Genomic DNA, 18,097 nt, shown 5'->3' with positions numbered 1-18,097 from the left:
CTCTCTCTTTTCTCCTCCTTCCCCTCTTCCTCATTTCCTTCCACTTCCCAATTTTCCTCCTCCTCTTTATTTCCTTCCCCTTCCTCCTTCTCCTCCACCTACTCCTCCACCTACACCTCTTCTTCCACTTTCCCCTTCCTCCTCCTCTTCCCTTCATCCACCTCACCTAACCTAACCAAAGGGGGTCTTGTCAGGTCACTAAGGTCAAGTTCATAATAAAAGTTTCATTCTCCTAATTGCCAACTCCGCCTCGGGTTGTTAACGGGGGCTCAAAATGCTTTCTCAGGGAGCCTTTTAGAGTCCTACTGACACTACTTCATGACAATGGTTCCTGCCCTACTTCCCTGGGTCTCTATGTCATGGGGGAAGTGTCATGGGGGAAGTGTCATGGGGAGAATGTCAATGGGGGTTTCAGGGTAGTGTGTCATGGTGGGAAGTGTTATGGGGAAGTGTCATGGGGGTGTGTTGTGGTTGTGTGCCATGGGAGCAGACTACCATGAGATATAATTTGTGATGGTATTGCACACCCTGAAAGATGACTATGGCAGACTACCATGAATGAGTAACATGTACGTCAAGAAGGATATATTACCATATTTACACTGCATAGAGACTATACATAAAAAGCTAACTTCCTTTCCACACACTACCATAACATACCACCATGACGACAAGACTACCATGACACACCACTTTAACACACCACCACACTACCATAACATACCACCACCCTTTCCTTCTTCCTTCCATCCACCCGCCCACACAGCCAACAAATAAATTCCTAAAACAAAAGACAATAATAAAATGTCGTACAATTTGTTGCCGAATATTTCTGCCTCAGTTATATATTTCTCGTTGGCAGTAAATTCCTGTGATATTTCAAATGCATTTTTCTAACTTCATCTTAGTAAGTTTATTCACATTTACTGTTATACTTTCTATGTTAATTTTATATCCTCGAGTTTATGGATGTTGTGAAAATTCCCGTCACACCGTCTCTCTCTGTCTGTCTGTATGTCTGTCTGTCTGTCTGTCTGTCTAGTGAACGATAAAACTCTTGATCAGTGGATGGATCGTCTCAGAGCTTGACAAGGAGAGTGGCCTTCCATATCCAAGAACCTAACCTAACCTAACCTAACCTTAACTTAACCCAACCTAACCTAACCTAACCTAACCTTACCCTAACCTAACCTAACCTAACCTAACCTTAACTTAACCTTACCTAACCTTAACCTAACCTAATATAACAAAAAAAATTTGTTGTGGAATTTCCTTGTTAAGTTTTCTCTCTCTCCTTTAACACGAGTTTGAGCATTACTTATGTTTTATGTTAATTTAACTCGGGCTTTCCACATGGCCGGGTTGCCTTCCTGCAGTTTACATACATTGCCACGTCCCACCCAGACACTGTTTTAACTCTACTTACAATATTATGGAAACTAACTATTATACATTTTACATTATCATAACCATTTACCCGTGACGTAGAATATGTTTTTTTCTCTCTCTTTTATGCAAACCTGAAATACGGTGGATATAAACCGGATTTTAAGATGAATATCCATGATAAATGATGAATATAAACCGGATTTTACGATGAATATCCAATTTCTCTTTTTTCTTTAATATAAACCTGAAAAACAACCAATATAAACCAGATCAAGTTAAGTTTAATATCCAATCTTTCTTCGAATGAAATACTCGTTTTTTTTAATACAAGAAATGCAAAAACGAGAGAGCCTACATCACAGGTTTGAATATATTCCATTATCACCTTGGAGGGGCGGTGGGGGGGGGGGACATGTTGATTAAACACTGGTGGCTGCTTCTGAACCGAGACGTCGACCAAATTCTCGACTCTTTCATCATCACTGGGTTGTCGAGGAGAGTCTTTGTGTATTACAGTGAAAATCTCCATATAACGGACTTTTCTCTCCATATAATCCGTTAGATGGGGGGTTTCGTATTTAATGGACCCTTGATATAATGGATTTTATTTTGAAGTCTGTTGTTGAGAGAGTTTACTGTATACATTATTTTATTGAGAAGTCCGTTATTGAGAAATCCGTTAATGAGAAGTTCGTTATTGAGAAGTTCATTATTGAGAAGTTCATTAATGAGAAGTCCGTTAATGAGAAGTCCGTTATTGAGAAGTCCGTTATTGAGAGGGATTACTGTATAGATAGGAAACTCATCAAGCGTCTCCATCTCTTTTTTTTTTGGCTGTCATTCTTATTATCTTTATTTTTTCCCGATGGTACACATTAATATTATTAGACCCTTGTTGTCCCCTTCCACCTATCCATCATCACTATTTTTTTTAATCTATGAAGGAGTGATTTTTTTTACCTTATTTTGTCATATTTATTCACGTTTTTCCTGAATTTTTCGTTCTATTGTTTTGTTTTATTTTAATTTTCGTTCACGGATGATGGTTTAATTAATAATCATTCTTAATAACTCCTGTAGTCTGGGATGATTTTATAATTATAAGACTTTTATATTATTTATATATTTTTTGTAGTTTTGATATTATTTTGGGGAAATGTTTTGTAAATAATTTTGTTCAGTGTAATTATCAGGATTTTGATAATATTGTTACATAAAAACTTAATATATATATAACCCGGTATTGTTTTTTGGTTTCTGTTCGAAAAAAATCACTTAAATTAGTCTTATGTGGTAATTTTTTTTAAAAATGTTTTACCTGAAAGTGTAAAAAAAATGAGATGATTATTTTCAACATCAATTATGACCTGAGTTTGTTTACACCTGCAGTTCGCCTTCGTGGCCAATGCACCATCTGGTAGTAATCAGGTCACATCTCATCACCAAAAACCGTTAATTAAGTGAGCGACTTTTCTTTGTTAAGTACAATGAAAAATGAATTTAATCTCTTTCTCTCTCAAGGTGTACCTAACGAGGGTCGTATTCCGGTTGAAAAATTGTAAAAAATGGTGACGCATGTACTCGTCCCTGGAGCAACACTCGCGTCAAAATGGAATTCCCAGTCCCACTTGTTTAAGTAAATTCTATCGCGTCTCTTTAGCGAATATGTTTGACTTTTTATTTCCACTTTACTTTACGATTTTATTGGTTGCTGTAATTTCTATTCCAATAATATATTAAGGGGAATCTTACAAAGTTAAAAGACATTACAACCTGGAACTAACAGAGGCACTGAGAGAACTCGAAAATACTCTTATGCGAAATCTCAATATTGTCTGTAGTTTATAATATAGATCTTTTAAAGTTGACAATTTAACTTGGGTATCCTGATGATTCTCCCTCAAGCTTAGTTCACCTAAAGATTAACCACCCTAACACTATTTTAGGATATGAGGTTAAATTAAGTTAGGTTTGGTAAGATTTGGTTAGGTAAGGTTAAGTAAAGTTGGCTTGGCTTGGCTTGGCTTGACTTGGCTTGGCTTGGCTTGGCTTGGCTTTGCTTGGCTTTTTCTGATTCTTTGTTGTGATGGTACAGTACATCTTATATACGCGCGGTAATCTTAGTATTGCATTTAAGTCAAACACCTGAGTAATTAAAACATGAGAACACAGGTATATGTAAACAAGCTTTATTATCTCTCACCTGGTTCCCAAACTTGTCACGTCTCTATATATTTTTCTAGTCTGTGGCTCAAGAGAACTCCTGTACTAGCTGCTGGGGAAAAGACAGATTCTCTCACCCATATAACCTGTTACACCCAGGCAAATATACGAGACAGGTGGACAGGTGTGTATGTGCCACCACCAGTTATGTAATTGCGTCAGGACCCAGGAATTTAATTAAAATAGAAGCTCATTCAGCAAATCAGTTTAACCTGCCTCACGTGTACAAAAGGTTTTGAGTTACTGTACGGCAATGTCATTTGGGAGAAATTAAGTGCAACTCCAATATATAGTTAGAGATTAATAGATAGTTGGATGGATATTTGAGAGGGGAACTCCATGATGAGTTTGTGTGTTATTGTATAATGTCAGTTGTAGTCTAATATAGATACAGAGAGAGAGCTGGATTTTGGGATTGTCATTCTTGCGTATATAGAAATACTCAAATTCCTGGATATCTTTTTTTCCCTTTCTAAATACGAGATTTTTGCAGATATCTTCATGGCCGATAATAAGTATTTAAATAAAAGTACAAACTAAATTTATATCGTTTTTTCTCGTATGATATTAAATCAGTTTTATGAATCTCGTTTTCGCCGACTGTCTCTTGTTTTGGCAATACCGAGGGTAAGTCATCCTGGAACTTATTGGCCAATGATAGGTTTGGATCCCATGAATACGTGTGTAATATATTTCATTCTTACTATACGTCATCGAGAAGAATGACCAGTAATAGGTTTGGATCCCATGAATTCATGAATGTAATGTTTTTTTCAATCTTACTGTAGGTCATCGAGAAGTACAGCCACTGCAACAATTTATCTTTACTACCCAAGCCAAATGTCTATGCAAATGCAATCATTGTCACTGACCCATGAATACTGAAGTAACGTGTGTTCCTCAGTATTCATTGGGTCAGCGACAATGAGTTTCTACCACTGTTTACGAGGGGTTGGGATTACAAGGACTGGATAACATGTGGTAGAGTGAATATCCAGGAGTTATTCTTGATCTGTGAGTCTAATAGATCCTGAAGGCTTACTCAGCATAGGACCTGCGTCTTATAGGAGTCAAGGATGTCCATTAAGGATACTGTTTAGAATTTATTGTTGTTGTCATTCACTTGACGGTCGTTTGTTTCGTCTTTTTGTATATAATGATCAAGGCAGTGAAACCTCTATTTAACGGACTATTTGGAAAGGAAAGTCCTTTATACAGGAGTCCGTTAGATGTGAAATCTCTATATAGCGAAGTGTATAGGGATGAAAGTGTGTTATGTCGAAGGTCCGTTATATGGAGAGAGAAATCCGTTATATGAACGTTTCACCTCTCCTCACCTCTTCATTATGTGAGCGAGGCGCCTCTTCTGTGTTTACCCAGGTGGTTCACGTGTTCACTATAGCGGGCAAAGAAGAACAATGTTCCTCCCTCTTGCTTTTGTCTTTCTCCCCCCATCTTCCCGACACACACACACACACACACACACACACATACGAGATCATCCTCTTGTTGATTTTATAAATTCTTTGTCCAATATTTACCGCAATTACTACCACAGACAAAAATTGGGAATCAAAATCTCTTCATAAGTCTAGCAAAATATATTATATTTAAACACACTTCCTGGTGAACCAGTTTAAAGGTACTACCAAATATATTTAACGTGTGGAAGTTTGCCTGACTCCTAACCCCCTCCTCCTCCCAACACTCCAGGCCTCCTCACACAGGACACCCTCCCTACTCTTCCCTCCATCCCCCCATCCCTCCAGGCCTGGCTTCGTGCCTTCAGTGCTCGTTCTAGCGCAAACTGTTTCACACCCAACTTTACCCAGCGGCAGACAGTGAAGCACAAAGGGTGTAAAGAATAAGAAATATGAAAATAATATGTGGAGGTTGAACGAAGCACCGGGTAGAATTTACTAAGCGGTTTTGGACATAATGAAAGAATCTGGGGCGGAGAGAGAGAGAGAGAGAGAGAGAGAGAGTGGTATAGAGAGAGGAACAAGACCAAGAACGTAGGTAGCAGGGCAAAATGAGGGACACGCTTATAAATAGCAATGTGTGAGTGTATGATGATGAGGATAAGTGAAGTGGTTTTAGTTGCTTATGAAGGCTATAGATGGTGTTGGGTTGTATGGAGTAATAAGGGTTAAACCAGGAGGAAAAGTTTCAAGGGAATAGAGAAAGTAACACGACTGGAGAACCTCATCTCTCTTATCAGCAGCTAGAAAAAAATGAATGACAGTAATGATAAGAGGTGGTATACAGGTCTTGATTATAACGATCCTGTGGCCAAACGCTGTAAAAAGTAGGTCTAAGAATAAGATACATATACATAATACACATGTAACTACAAATATATACCCTAAAAATGCATAAGAAAACATGTATTAAACCTTTAGAATATATGTATAATTTTGGTTTATTCTGATTTACTTTCATGTTGTTTATCAATATTCAATGGTGGAATATTAGTGAAAGTTACGTGTCTAATATTGACTCATACTGACGTTAATTACTGAGTGAACACATATGATACAACCACAATTAACTGGCTATTGAGTAGTTCAAGACTGACTGATTATATCCTTATTGAGAGAAGGAATATAAATGACGCGGCCGCTAGTTTGAATGACTTGAGATTCTCCTCTTAATGTGACCTTAGGGAGGCAGGTGGTAGAGGAGTCTTGAATTAGGTTGATTAAGAAGATTTATCCTGGAAGATGCTGTGAAGATCTTTTACGACATTTATGAATAGATGAGTTTAAACACACACACACACACACACACACACACACACACACACACACACACACACACACATATCAAAACTACAACATCAAAAAGGTAATCAAGTTTTCAATAAATGACGTAAATTGATCCGCACCGAAACTGTGTTGACAAGTGTTCATGGAAAAAAAAATACCAGTGAAGAGTATGACAGGAATGCTAGTGCTGGGTGGACTGTGCATGGGCGAGCTGTGATCTGCATGTCAACACTCACTGGAGGCTGGAGGGGGGAGGAGAGGGAATGGGGTATGGGGGAGTTGATGGGGAGGAGGGGGGGAAGCACTCTGTTTCAAATGTGTCACTGGGGAAATAAAAAACGGACTGGTAGTTTTATAACGTAATTTTTTGAGTGAGTTTGAGAGATGGGAATCGGATTTTTTTTTTTTTAGTGTTTACTCAAAAGTAGTGAAAATGTTGAGTTTTAGTGTGGATGAAAGAGACGAGGATTGTGTGTATGTGTGTGTGTGTGTGTGTGTGTGTGTGTTTTGTGAGACGTAAGCAAATGGCTGTGTTCAGATCATGCCAGTTAGATGCATATTTTCTGTATGTACGCACAACACACACACACACACACACACACACACACCACAACACTAGGAAATAACTAGGAAATAACAACTTATATTACCCTGGTTTAGTGTGATCGTGCAACACAAATATCACATGAAATGAAACCTGTAACATAAATTCTTTTTTTTGTACTCGGTTTGGTTGCCATAACACTCGGCGGTATCCAGCACTAACACAGCGCCTAATCTTCGGGATGAGGTTTACATTTTTTATGGTCTCGTGGTGAAATTCCTCAGAGATGTAGCTATTATCGTTTACAGTTTTATTAAATAATTATGAGATGTATTTGTATATTATATATTTTTTTTAAATAAATAATATATAATGACTAATGATGACGTTGACCGAGAAATAAATATGAAAGCCACATTGCCAGAGGAAAATAGTCCGCCTGTAATTTTGTTAATATTGCGATTCCTCAAGGTAGAATGTGCTTAGCTCCTTCCTGACTATAGCATGTATAGTGGGCCATACAGTGTTAAATATGCATAATAATTATCTATTACAAAACACGGAGAACACCTTCATAATCTCCATACTGCTGAATATTGATAAATTTACTAAGTTATACCTTGTCATTTTCTACGGTGAACACATCATAGAAAACGAATATTTTAACTATAAACTCTGATAGAATCTTTAACTCTTTGCTGAATATGATTTTATAATATAGAAATATTATTTAATAACGTTTTGAATGTATCTAATGGTATATAAACGTATAAAAATATCAAAGTGAAATAAAAAAAGGTAAAATAAGGTTATTCCTACAGCCAATGAGTAAGTATATATAACCATGATGTCATCTCCCTGTTTAAATATTTAATAATATAGTAACATTACTTACATGTCGTATTGAATAAAGATTAATATAAAGTCAAATATGGTAAAATTAATGAGATATAGAATTTCTTTAGTAAAATCCGAGCCTATCTACACCTAAAAAGCTAAAACATTGAGGCCAGGACGTCACCTCCGGCTGCCACTCAGGAAGTAGTGAAGTAAACAGACTGATGGTGGAGGCAGCGGCTGTGAGGGTCTAACGTCGCATTTCTTTGTTAAAAACCTTATTTCTTCTTTCAAAATGAGTCAACATATTGAGAGAGATCTTGATGTGACTAATTGTAGCCGTGGATTGTGGCTGGTTAAGGTAAGACCCTCGTGTGTGTTGTAAGATTGATGGAAGTGGAAGGGACTTGATATATATTTAAGACTTGTTTTTTCACACTGTTGATAGATTTATGTTCACCCATTGATTTATTTACAGGATATGATACTAGATAAAATAAACTGATATACTAGATAACAGTGGTCTACCCTTTGTATCTAATGGACCAAATATCTCCACAGAAGATTAAAGTTTTCTTACCTCCAGAAACATATTGAAAATGTAGGAGAAGTGTGTTTTGGGTAATGTTCCTTTTATATACAATTTCTTTACTTTTTTCCACTCATGAGGATATTTCTCCATTCGTCGCATTTATCGCTTTCAGATCAGTATGTGTTTTCTTTCATCGAGTTATTCCCAATTTTTTTTTTTATGTACAGGCGATGGTGATCAAATAAGTCGAATTGTTTTTTGTCTTGACATATTCTTAAACAAACAGATCATTTTTCCTGAAATGGGACAAAATCTAAAGTGATTTCAGACATGGTCTCATGGGTGTCCATATAACATTCATATAATGTATTACTGAAGAAAACTAACCTGACCTAACCTAAATTACTGTACTACAGTAATTTTTGCCGTCCTCTTCTGTCCATTTTGTGTGCTGGAACTGTATCACAAACTGCATTTTGACACGTTCCTGAAGGTAAGAAAGTTTTTATCTTATATGGAGAGATAACGTCAGGCTGCTACTAAGGCTGGACCGCTCCCGTTGAGTATTACCGATAAACCAACAAAACTTACCTAACCTTCCATCCTAGTGTGGAAGTATATTAAATTATTTTAGGTTGTGTTTGGTAGATTAATTAATAGAAGAGACGACTGTCCTCCTGACATTTCATCACATACTATACAGTTTTTCAAAGCTCATTAATTAACACTAACTAATCAGATTTTAAGGTTTTAAACTCAGATCCTTAACCGTGCTAGCACGTAAAGGAGCATGTTATATGTGAAACCTCCATCTTCCAAACAATATAAAGATGGAAGCCCATTATTTCGAGGTTCCAATAAGCTACGGTCACACTAGAGTTTTCCGTGCAATAAGTCCACGACAGCATATCATCCACAGGCAATAAGTCAACGGCACGATCCGCACACTGGTCACACTGGCGGAAGTAACCATCGACCAGGCTCTTGGTTCACACAGCTAGTTTGACCTCAGTTGGAGAGTTGGATGGATTCATTGGATATTTCTATGGCAGCATTAACCACTTTAGTGAGATGTGTGGTTCTGTTAAAGAAAACCAAGGAAAAGGGACGATTGTAGCATCCAAGCGATGTTTGTTTACAAAAGGACTCGAGTACTCTAGAGTCAAATGTATTCTTTTTAATTTTTATTTACTATGACTTTTTGCTGGTGTTTTGTTATTGAAATATACTTTATATTTTTTGTTCATTTTAACATTAATGAGAAAAAATAAGAACAGTGTAAATTCTATTAATATTATACTCTATAGCAAATTTCGACCCGCCGTACTGTGGATTTTCAGACGGTCCGTGTCGTCTCGCTTTCGACAACAAATAAGTTGTCGCTGTAGAGACAACTGGAGGAGTTCGTTGATAAAACAATGCTATGGTGGATTTATTCTGGGTAGAAACTCTAGTGTGACCGCAGCTTAAGATGTAACACCCCCATCTAACGGACTATATGGGGAGAAGAGTCTGTTATATGGACTTTATACAGGACTGTATTTGTTGATCTTTATTCATCTCAGGAGAAAGTCTATAATTCCCAATGAGAATAACTTTCCAGATTTTCTTTACAGCTCTGCCTACAGTATATGTATTTGTTCCAGTCATCGTTTAGTAATTACTTCCGTGTGTTACAGATTCCTAAGTACATGCGGGAAAAATGGGCAGAGTGTGCAGGTGATGTCGGAACACTCAAGATAAACAAGTAAGTTCCTCATGAATGTTATCTTGGCTTTTACAGAAGGAGTTTATAATATAATTTTGATAATTTATTTTTTGTCAGGTATCGGTGAATGTATTAGAATTACTGTATTACTGTATTTGAAGTATATAGTTATCATAAATGGGTTACCCAAAATTTAAGTAGGTACTTGTACTTTTGTTGTGTAATGTACTACTTTTAGGATGAATTTATTAATGTTAGATACAGTATTATCACCGATAGCCGGAACTTTCCAATTCTCAGAGAATAAAATAAAAAATCCAATAGATTCCAGAAAAAATCTCTGTTCTGAGCGTTCAAATGAATTACGAAAGATTGCATTGTGTGCCGAGCATGTGGGTGGACTAACTCGTGTGCTGTGATGGTTGCTACTGTCATGTGACTGCATGGGATGCCTATGATTGGCTGATGTATCTCACAGCCTATCTCTTCAAGCTCTAGCATCATGATTTGCTCTTAGATCATTGCCTGACATTGTACAAGCTTGTTTGCTCGCTTGCTGCGGTTTGTGCAGTGCGTTACTGTACCAAGATACAATTGTTCCAGCTGTCGGCAACAATACTGTTATACTTTATTGTTGTGTATATATTTTTTATGTATCAATAGCTTTGGAATGAAAGCCTTAGGGAGATTCCTTCTGTAACTCCTTTGATCAGTGTGGGGAATGTGTCTGTGGTAACACTGTCACACTAGTTACCAGACTACAGTATACTCCACTGTACAGGAACCATCTATAGTAGGACAGTTTTATGGATCTCACTTTTGTCACTATATTATTTTGCAAACTCAATCTGTTCTGTTCTTTCTTTTCTAGAGTTCCTGGTAAAATTCCATCTGTGTCTTATTCATCAAATGATCAAATACTAAAGGACAGCAAGATGCCCAGGGAACACAAGTTCATCTTACACAGTGTCAAAGAAATGACGCTTGGTGTATTCTCCCAGTCAATTCGTGAGTCCAATTTAAAATGCATAGTGCAATCCAGGTTCTTTAATTAAACATACATTTATTACAACCCAATTTTTTCATGTAGTTTATTTAAGCTGAAATCAAAGAATGAAATTTAAAACAAACTGTCAGTGTATGATAAAATTCTTGATTATTTAATGAAGTGATAATTGTATTGTTACATTATTTTTCAGCACAAGGGAGCCCAGATGCTGTAGTTCCTGAGACGGAGAAGTTATATATGGAGGGACAAGTCATTCAGAAGTTTGAGTGCCAACCTGTTGGTGAGTACTGTACTGTCCTATCCTCTAGCTGCCCAAAAGTGTCAGGGGCACATAAGTGGATATATATACAGGTACTCCCCGACTTACGACCTACTAGACTTACGTCCACCCGCACTTACGATCTGCCTCAGTCGTACCAAAATTTGGTCAAATTATGTATTTTTGAGTCCCAAAGTCAGTACACAGACAAAATTTTCATCTGTAATTCACTTTAAAATGGCTGGCAAGCTTAAAAGTGAGAGTTTTGTGGTGCTGAGAAGATGAATCGAGACATCCATTTTCGATTTTCTATGTGTTATTTAAGCATTTCCGACTTACGACCATTTTGACTTACGACCTGGATGTCGGTCCCTAACCCCGTCGTAAGTCGGGGAGTACCTACTGTATATTGTATAGTTATAGTTGCTGGCCTTCCATCTGTTAGTCTGTTTGTGTCTGTTATGTGCTTGTAGCCGTCTCTGGTAATGTGTTTGAGGTTAAGCGATGACTTTACACTGGAGTTTGAAATTTTGAATATATATACAGTGGGGTATGGTATAACGAATCTAATTGGTTCTAGAACCTTGTTCGTTATAGCATTCGTTCGTTATAGGATTAATCCGTTCCAGGCCCCCAAATACAACCACTTAACACTGAAAAATATAATATAAAATTGTAAAAATTGTAAAAAAGTGCATAAATATGTATCTAAACCCCTGAAATAAAGAATATCATTAATATTTGTAATAAAAAAACAATAATTCAGTAAAAAAAAAAAAATTTTTTTTTTTTTAATAATGTTCGTTGTAGGAGTTTCGTTCGTTATAGCATTCTCAATTTTATAGGTAAAACCGTTCGTTATAGGAATATTCGTAGTAGGATCCGTTTGTTATAGCATACCCCACTGTATATATATATATGTGTTCCTTGGTGCACAGATTAATGATCCGTGGCCAAATAAATTAAATTCTGATAATTTAGTGCCATGCTAGTAATTTAGACAATTATCAAAATTTCATACTCCAGGAACTATTAATTCAAGCAATTACAGTAAGAACAAGAAAAAAGGTTCCCACTTCTTTAAAGAAAATGTGTGAATACTCCTCATAAACTAACTTAACCTAATCATGTTTAAGAGGATGATCTAAATATGCAGTTCATGACTAATCCATTTAATTTATATTTTCAGTTGATAATTACTATATTAACCAGAAGAGAGCTGCTGTAGTAAAGGCTGCCCAACCTCATCGTAAGGCTGGATTTATTGAAAGACCTGTGCACGTCTACAAGCCAATATCAAAGCATAGGCACAATGTAAGTTCTACTAGATGTGTAATATAATACAATATTTGAGGATTATTAAAGAGGATCAATCATGGTGTACTGTTGGTGGTGTGGATATCTAAAGAAGATGGAGAATGGAAGAAGTTTGGTAAATCTTTTGGGTCCATCCATGTCCTGAGTTTAGACGGGTAGTTGGATGGTTATTGAGAGCATTAGCAAGGTTATTTTTCCTGGTGGTAGACTGATCTAGTTTTGGGGTATATGAGAAGAATGGAGGAGACCACCAATTTGATCCAGAGATGTTTGACGAGTTTGAATGTAGAAGGGAGGAGAGCAGTGGGGGGAAGGTAAGGCCAAGAATGATATGGGAAAGTGGTAAGGAACCTGAAGAGAAGAAACAATCTATGATATTGAAAGATAAACATCCACCACAGAATGAAACAGAAGAGAGGAAGAAGGCAGAAGGGAAGAAGGCCCGTGATGACAAGGATAAAGTCAGGGACATGCTGTATGCTGCATTTGAGAAACATCAGTATTATAACATTAAGGATCTGCAGAAGTTGACAAGACAACCTATTGTAAGTAAAAATATATTCCTTTTAAGTTAATATGTACTGGTTCACTATTTTAATGCATGTTTTCTTAAGGTGGAATATCAAATTGAAACCTGGTTAACTCCTTGGGGATTAATGTTATAATTAAATGAATAGTTTCAAACAGTTCATTGACTGCGTTTTTTATTGAGAAAAAGAAAGTCGTCAATTGGGAGTGATAAAAAGCTTACAATGAAGGGATTATCAGTAAGGATTTTTTATTTATTTTTAGATACCTGGAAGAGGTTGACTTAATAGACGTATTTTTATCACAATCTTTTGCTTCCAGACGTATCTGAAGGAGATCCTCAAGGAACTGTGCGACTATAACGTCAAAAACCCACACAAAAATACATGGGAACTCAAGCCTGAATACCGGCACTATAAGAAAGACGAGATGGCAGCGGATGACCCAAGCAGTGATTAACCTCAAGACTCTCTAGTGCAGTGGTTCCCAACCATTTTAGTACCATGCCCCACTTTTTTATCACAAATTTCTTCATGTCCCCCACCCGTTAATTGTTTAGTATGATATAACAATATCAGTTTTGAAGAAGTATAACATAAAAAATTGTATCTTTCAAATAAAACTAAAGGGTTTAACTTCAAATTTAATCAAATAAAATCCATTTTATAATGTGTATAACATATCTACCATCAGATTAAATAAATTCAATTACAATCAATTAATGAGACCCTTGAGCCTGATGTCTACTGCAAAGAGATTTTATCCGAGGCAGATATTTTGTTAATTTCAATCTCAAGTCGCCTCGTTTAGTGATATCCAGTCGGTTTCTTTTCTTCAGTAATAAGTCATTCACAGCACTAAATCCACATTCCACTAAGTATGACGATGGGAATGGTAACAGTAGTTTTCTTGCCAAACTACTTGTATTTGGATATTTAGCTTGTGTTTCTTCACAGAGCCACATCATTGTTCTTTTTATTTTGAACAGGGCTTTAATCGAGTCATCATTTTGTAATTCTGAAAGTTCTCCTTGATACTCCATGGTTACATCTGACAGATCCACTAGCATTGGCTGAGTCATCCAAGATGGATAATTAATTTCTTTCAAATCAGAAAATCTGAAGTTGAAATCGCTTACCATTATTTTTAAGTGCTCCACAATAACAAGACAAGTAGCATCTGTTACCTCAAATTTATTCAGCCAATAAAATTGTTCAAATTTTTTGACAGAAATATTTTCTTGGGATAATTCCAGAAATGATATAAAGCCAAATATCTTGGCCTTTGAATTAACAAGAGTCATATTTGTTCCTTGGAGCTCCTTATTTAAGACATTGAGTTTTTCAAATATATCTGCTAAATAACTGACAAGTGCTTTACCATCAACTGTCAGTAACAGTCATATAAGGTTTGTCATCCAAGAACTCGCTAAGAATATCAAATAATTCCATGAATCTTTTCAGGCAATTCCCATTTGATAACCACCTTACATCAGTATGAAGTAATGATCTTACATAGTCTGCATTTTGATCCTTGCAAAATTGTTTGAAAAGACGCTCACATTTGGCATTAGCTTTTATAGTGTTGATGCATTTTATAACTGCATTCAATGTCTCGTTTAGAACAGGGGAAACTTTTTTGGAAACTAAATTCTGTCTATGAATAACACAATGCACTAACAACATTTGGGGATTGTCGTCTTTCAATAATTTTAAAACTCCATTTTTCTTGCCCATCATCACTGGAGCACCGTCTGCAGCACAAGATATAATGTTCTCCATTGGTATCTGCTTATCATCTAAATATGTTTTTAATTTCTTATATATATCAATTGCAATAGTGGTGGTTTCTAATGCTTCGCAAAATAGCATATCCTCGATAAATTCTCCATTATCAACATATCTTACATAGGCCATTAACAGAGCTTCACTATCTCTTACAGTTGATTCGTCCAACTGTATTGAAAAATTTGTATATTTTAATTTTTCAACAAGTTGTACTTCTACATCACAACTCATTTCATCAATCCTGCTACTAACAGTATTATTACTGAGCGGCATGCTTTTGAGATCTTGGTCATCTTTTTCAAGAACTACTTTCAGAAAAGTTGATATTGCGGGCTTAATTAAATTCTCCCCTATTGTATGATTTTTGCCACATTTTGCTATGAGAAGAGAAATTTCATAACTAGCCTCAAGACCACGATCCTTGCTTGCACTTCTTGCAGAGAACAATGAATTTATTGTTGATCTTTTTTCAAACTTCTCCTTTAGGGATTTAAAATACTCCAGTTTTGAATTAACATGAATACTGTGTTTTGCCTTCAAATGATTTTCGAGACGACCTCTCTTCATGGATTCATTAGTCAAACATTGGTGGCACAACAGACAAAAAGGCAACCTTTCATCATGAGTCGCTGGTATGAACCCAAACAGCAAGTACTCATCTGAATACTGGCGAACTTTTTTTTTGGCGTGCACACTGTTCATTTTATGCATCATGGGGGTAACTGAAAAGTGAAAATAAAATATTTATATACTTAGGAAAATAAATTTAATATCTAACTTCTGTAACATACAAGGCACAGTGTCAATATGCAGTTGCCATTTCAAGTAAATATTGAGCTTTATATTCACAGTTTTAAATTAATGTTACTGTGACAAGATCAATGAATGATTATTTTTATACATTATTTTCAGAGAATAACAAGATCAATAATCATAATGAAAAGCACTTTAACCAGCCCTCTCAGTGAAGCTAAAAAACAGAGACAGATAACTATATCAACATGAAACTTGCATTTGTGTTTAATTCAATACTGCTTCCATGCTTTATTGTGCACATTTAATTTGGTTGTAGTTAGTTTCCTCTGTTTTTTTAGCTTCAGTGGGAGCGTTGAGCAGCTGACTAAAACTCACCTTCTTCCTTGACAGCAGATGAAGAACTGCAAAGTTAAACAAGTCAAAAGCCACGCATATAGCTGGTGCAGATGCACGATAACATTAGTGGGTGAACACTTGACTAGATTGCACAAGCTGTTGTGCTCAGCTAGGTTATAATTACAATTTTACCCTATAAATTTATGATTTTTACCCATATAGGGTAAAATAAAAAAAATGTTGATATTACTATATTTTTCATATTGCCCCCTATTATTATTGAATTGCCCCCCTATTATTATTGAATTGCCCCCCTATTATTATTGAATTGCCCCCCTATTATTATTGAATTGCCCCCCAGTGGGGCGTAGGCCCCACGTTGGGAATCACTGCTCTAGAGACAGTTTTTTTTGTTTTACTTTTACTTTTCAAGAACATTTTTGTTATTTTTTATTAATTGTTTTTCGAGAACATTATTTTGTTTTGGTATTTTGTATTTTTTCAGAGACATTTTCTTAGTGCTGTTAAAAATTACATGGTACTTGGAAATACTGAACATGTGGATTTGCCTTGATATCATAACCATTTGCCATGAATTAAATAGTACCTGAAAGTGCTTGTACATTTTTATATGACTAATATGAAATACTGTACAGTACAGTTAAACCTCCATGTAACGGACTTTTTTCATATACAGTAATCTGTTAGATGTAGGTTTCACATCTAACGGACCCTCGATATAATGGACTCTACATGCCTATTAGTTTGTTAGATAGGGGTTTCACATCGAACGGACCCTCGATATAATGGAATTTTCATTTCTATACAGTAGTTCGTTAGATGGGGGGTTTCATATCTAACTGACCCTCGATATAATGGACTTTCTCCTTATATTCCTTTAAATAGAGGTCTTACTGTACCCTTGAAAGCCTTTTATATAGAAAATAAAACTGGTATCTAAATGATTGTCGTGTTTTTTATGTTTTTCATCTATGTTAGTTTCTGCCATAATACATCCAGTTCGGCAAGTGTTTGGTCACGAGGTAATGGTCACTGTTCAGTATAGTTATTTTGGTCTCTCACACACGAACAAGAGTAGGAAGAGTGACCTTAAATATATACGCTGTGACCAGCTTATATGACATTACCAACTGCTAGCTCTTATGTGACCTGATGTTCTCTTGTAGGAGCAATGATGTCGTTATACTTCGAGGATATCCTGACCTGACCTGACCTATAGTGAGGGTGTTGGGTAGTCTTATCACTTTGTATGTTATTGTATTTTGAGTAGAACTGGTTAATAAAAATGTTAATATTTGGTTTAGAAATAATGAGGTGACATTCGATATTATAATTCATCGTTGGATATAGCAATTAGCTTTAAGACTAGCCTACCATTGTTAACCCTATGTACTGCAGTAACTGTATAAACGTACGAAATTACCGGGCTGATGACTTGATTTATACACGGTAATCCCTCGCCAACCACAGACATACCAACCACATCCACGAGACCTAAAGACCATATAAAAAAATAGTTGAATTGCAGACTATAGTACTCTCTATATAGCTTGTTTTTTTAATGTTTTATGAATAGTAAGTTCTTGGGGTAGTCCAAGAATGAAATGGAAAGAAGTTGTAGGAAATTACTTCAGAGTTAAGAACCCGACGGGAAGCTACGAGAGATAGAAAGCAGATCTCGGAAATCTGCCATTAATTCTGTTTATTAGTTTTGGTTGCATGTTTTATATTTTGCATTTCTTTGCGCTTTAAGTACGATTAATGTAGCTGATATCATTCAGTATTCATTAAGGGACTTTACTCCTTTAGTGTAGGAGGTCAGTGGCTGAGTGGATACTAGCACTCGCCTTCTGTACTAAGGGACGCTTGTTCAAACCTAACACACACTCAGTGGACCCAGATGTAAGTAGGTACGAAACTTAAATTGGTTGGAGAAATAAAGTTAAAGGCAGTGCCAGCCTTACTTGTCCACCTTACATAGTACAGTCATGCATATTGGATTCATTTAGTATGATCCCATGATCTCGTAACTACATACAGTGGGGTATGCTATAACGAACGGATCCTACTACGAATATTCCTA

The 18,097-nt window shown here is 36.2% G+C and overlaps 1 protein-coding gene across 1 annotated transcript; it reads left to right on the top strand.

Annotated features, from left to right (window-relative positions):
- The first annotated feature begins 7,960 nt into the window (after positions 1–7,960).
- On the top strand, positions 7,961–17,437 carry LOC121860535 (general transcription factor IIF subunit 2-like). Its single transcript, XM_042357696.1, has 7 exons — positions 7,961–8,122; positions 9,973–10,040; positions 10,873–11,009; positions 11,201–11,290; positions 12,459–12,583; positions 12,988–13,131; positions 13,436–17,437. The coding sequence occupies exons 1-7, from the start codon at positions 8,057–8,059 to the stop codon at positions 13,571–13,573; spliced, it is 768 nt and encodes a 255-aa protein (XP_042213630.1). The 5' UTR covers positions 7,961–8,056; the 3' UTR covers positions 13,574–17,437.
- The last annotated feature ends 660 nt before the right edge of the window (positions 17,438–18,097 follow it).

This window comes from Homarus americanus, unplaced genomic scaffold, assembly GCF_018991925.1.
Source record: "Homarus americanus isolate GMGI-L3 unplaced genomic scaffold, GMGI_Hamer_2.0 scaffold52827, whole genome shotgun sequence".
Taxonomy (NCBI): domain Eukaryota; kingdom Metazoa; phylum Arthropoda; class Malacostraca; order Decapoda; family Nephropidae; genus Homarus; species Homarus americanus.
This window is presented reverse-complemented; position numbering and strand designations above follow the sequence as displayed.

Excerpts from the sequence above, each read along its gene's own strand:
- LOC121860535 (XM_042357696.1), top strand. The coding sequence starts at position 8,057 with ATGAGTCAACATATTGAGAGAGATCTTGATGTGACTAATTGTAGCCGT. Across the intron at positions 8,123-9,972 it reads GTGGATTGTGGCTGGTTAAG|ATTCCTAAGTACATGCGGGA; the intron begins GTAAGACCCTCG and ends CGTGTGTTACAG. Across the intron at positions 12,584-12,987 it reads TATCAAAGCATAGGCACAAT|AATGAAACAGAAGAGAGGAA; the intron begins GTAAGTTCTACT and ends CATCCACCACAG.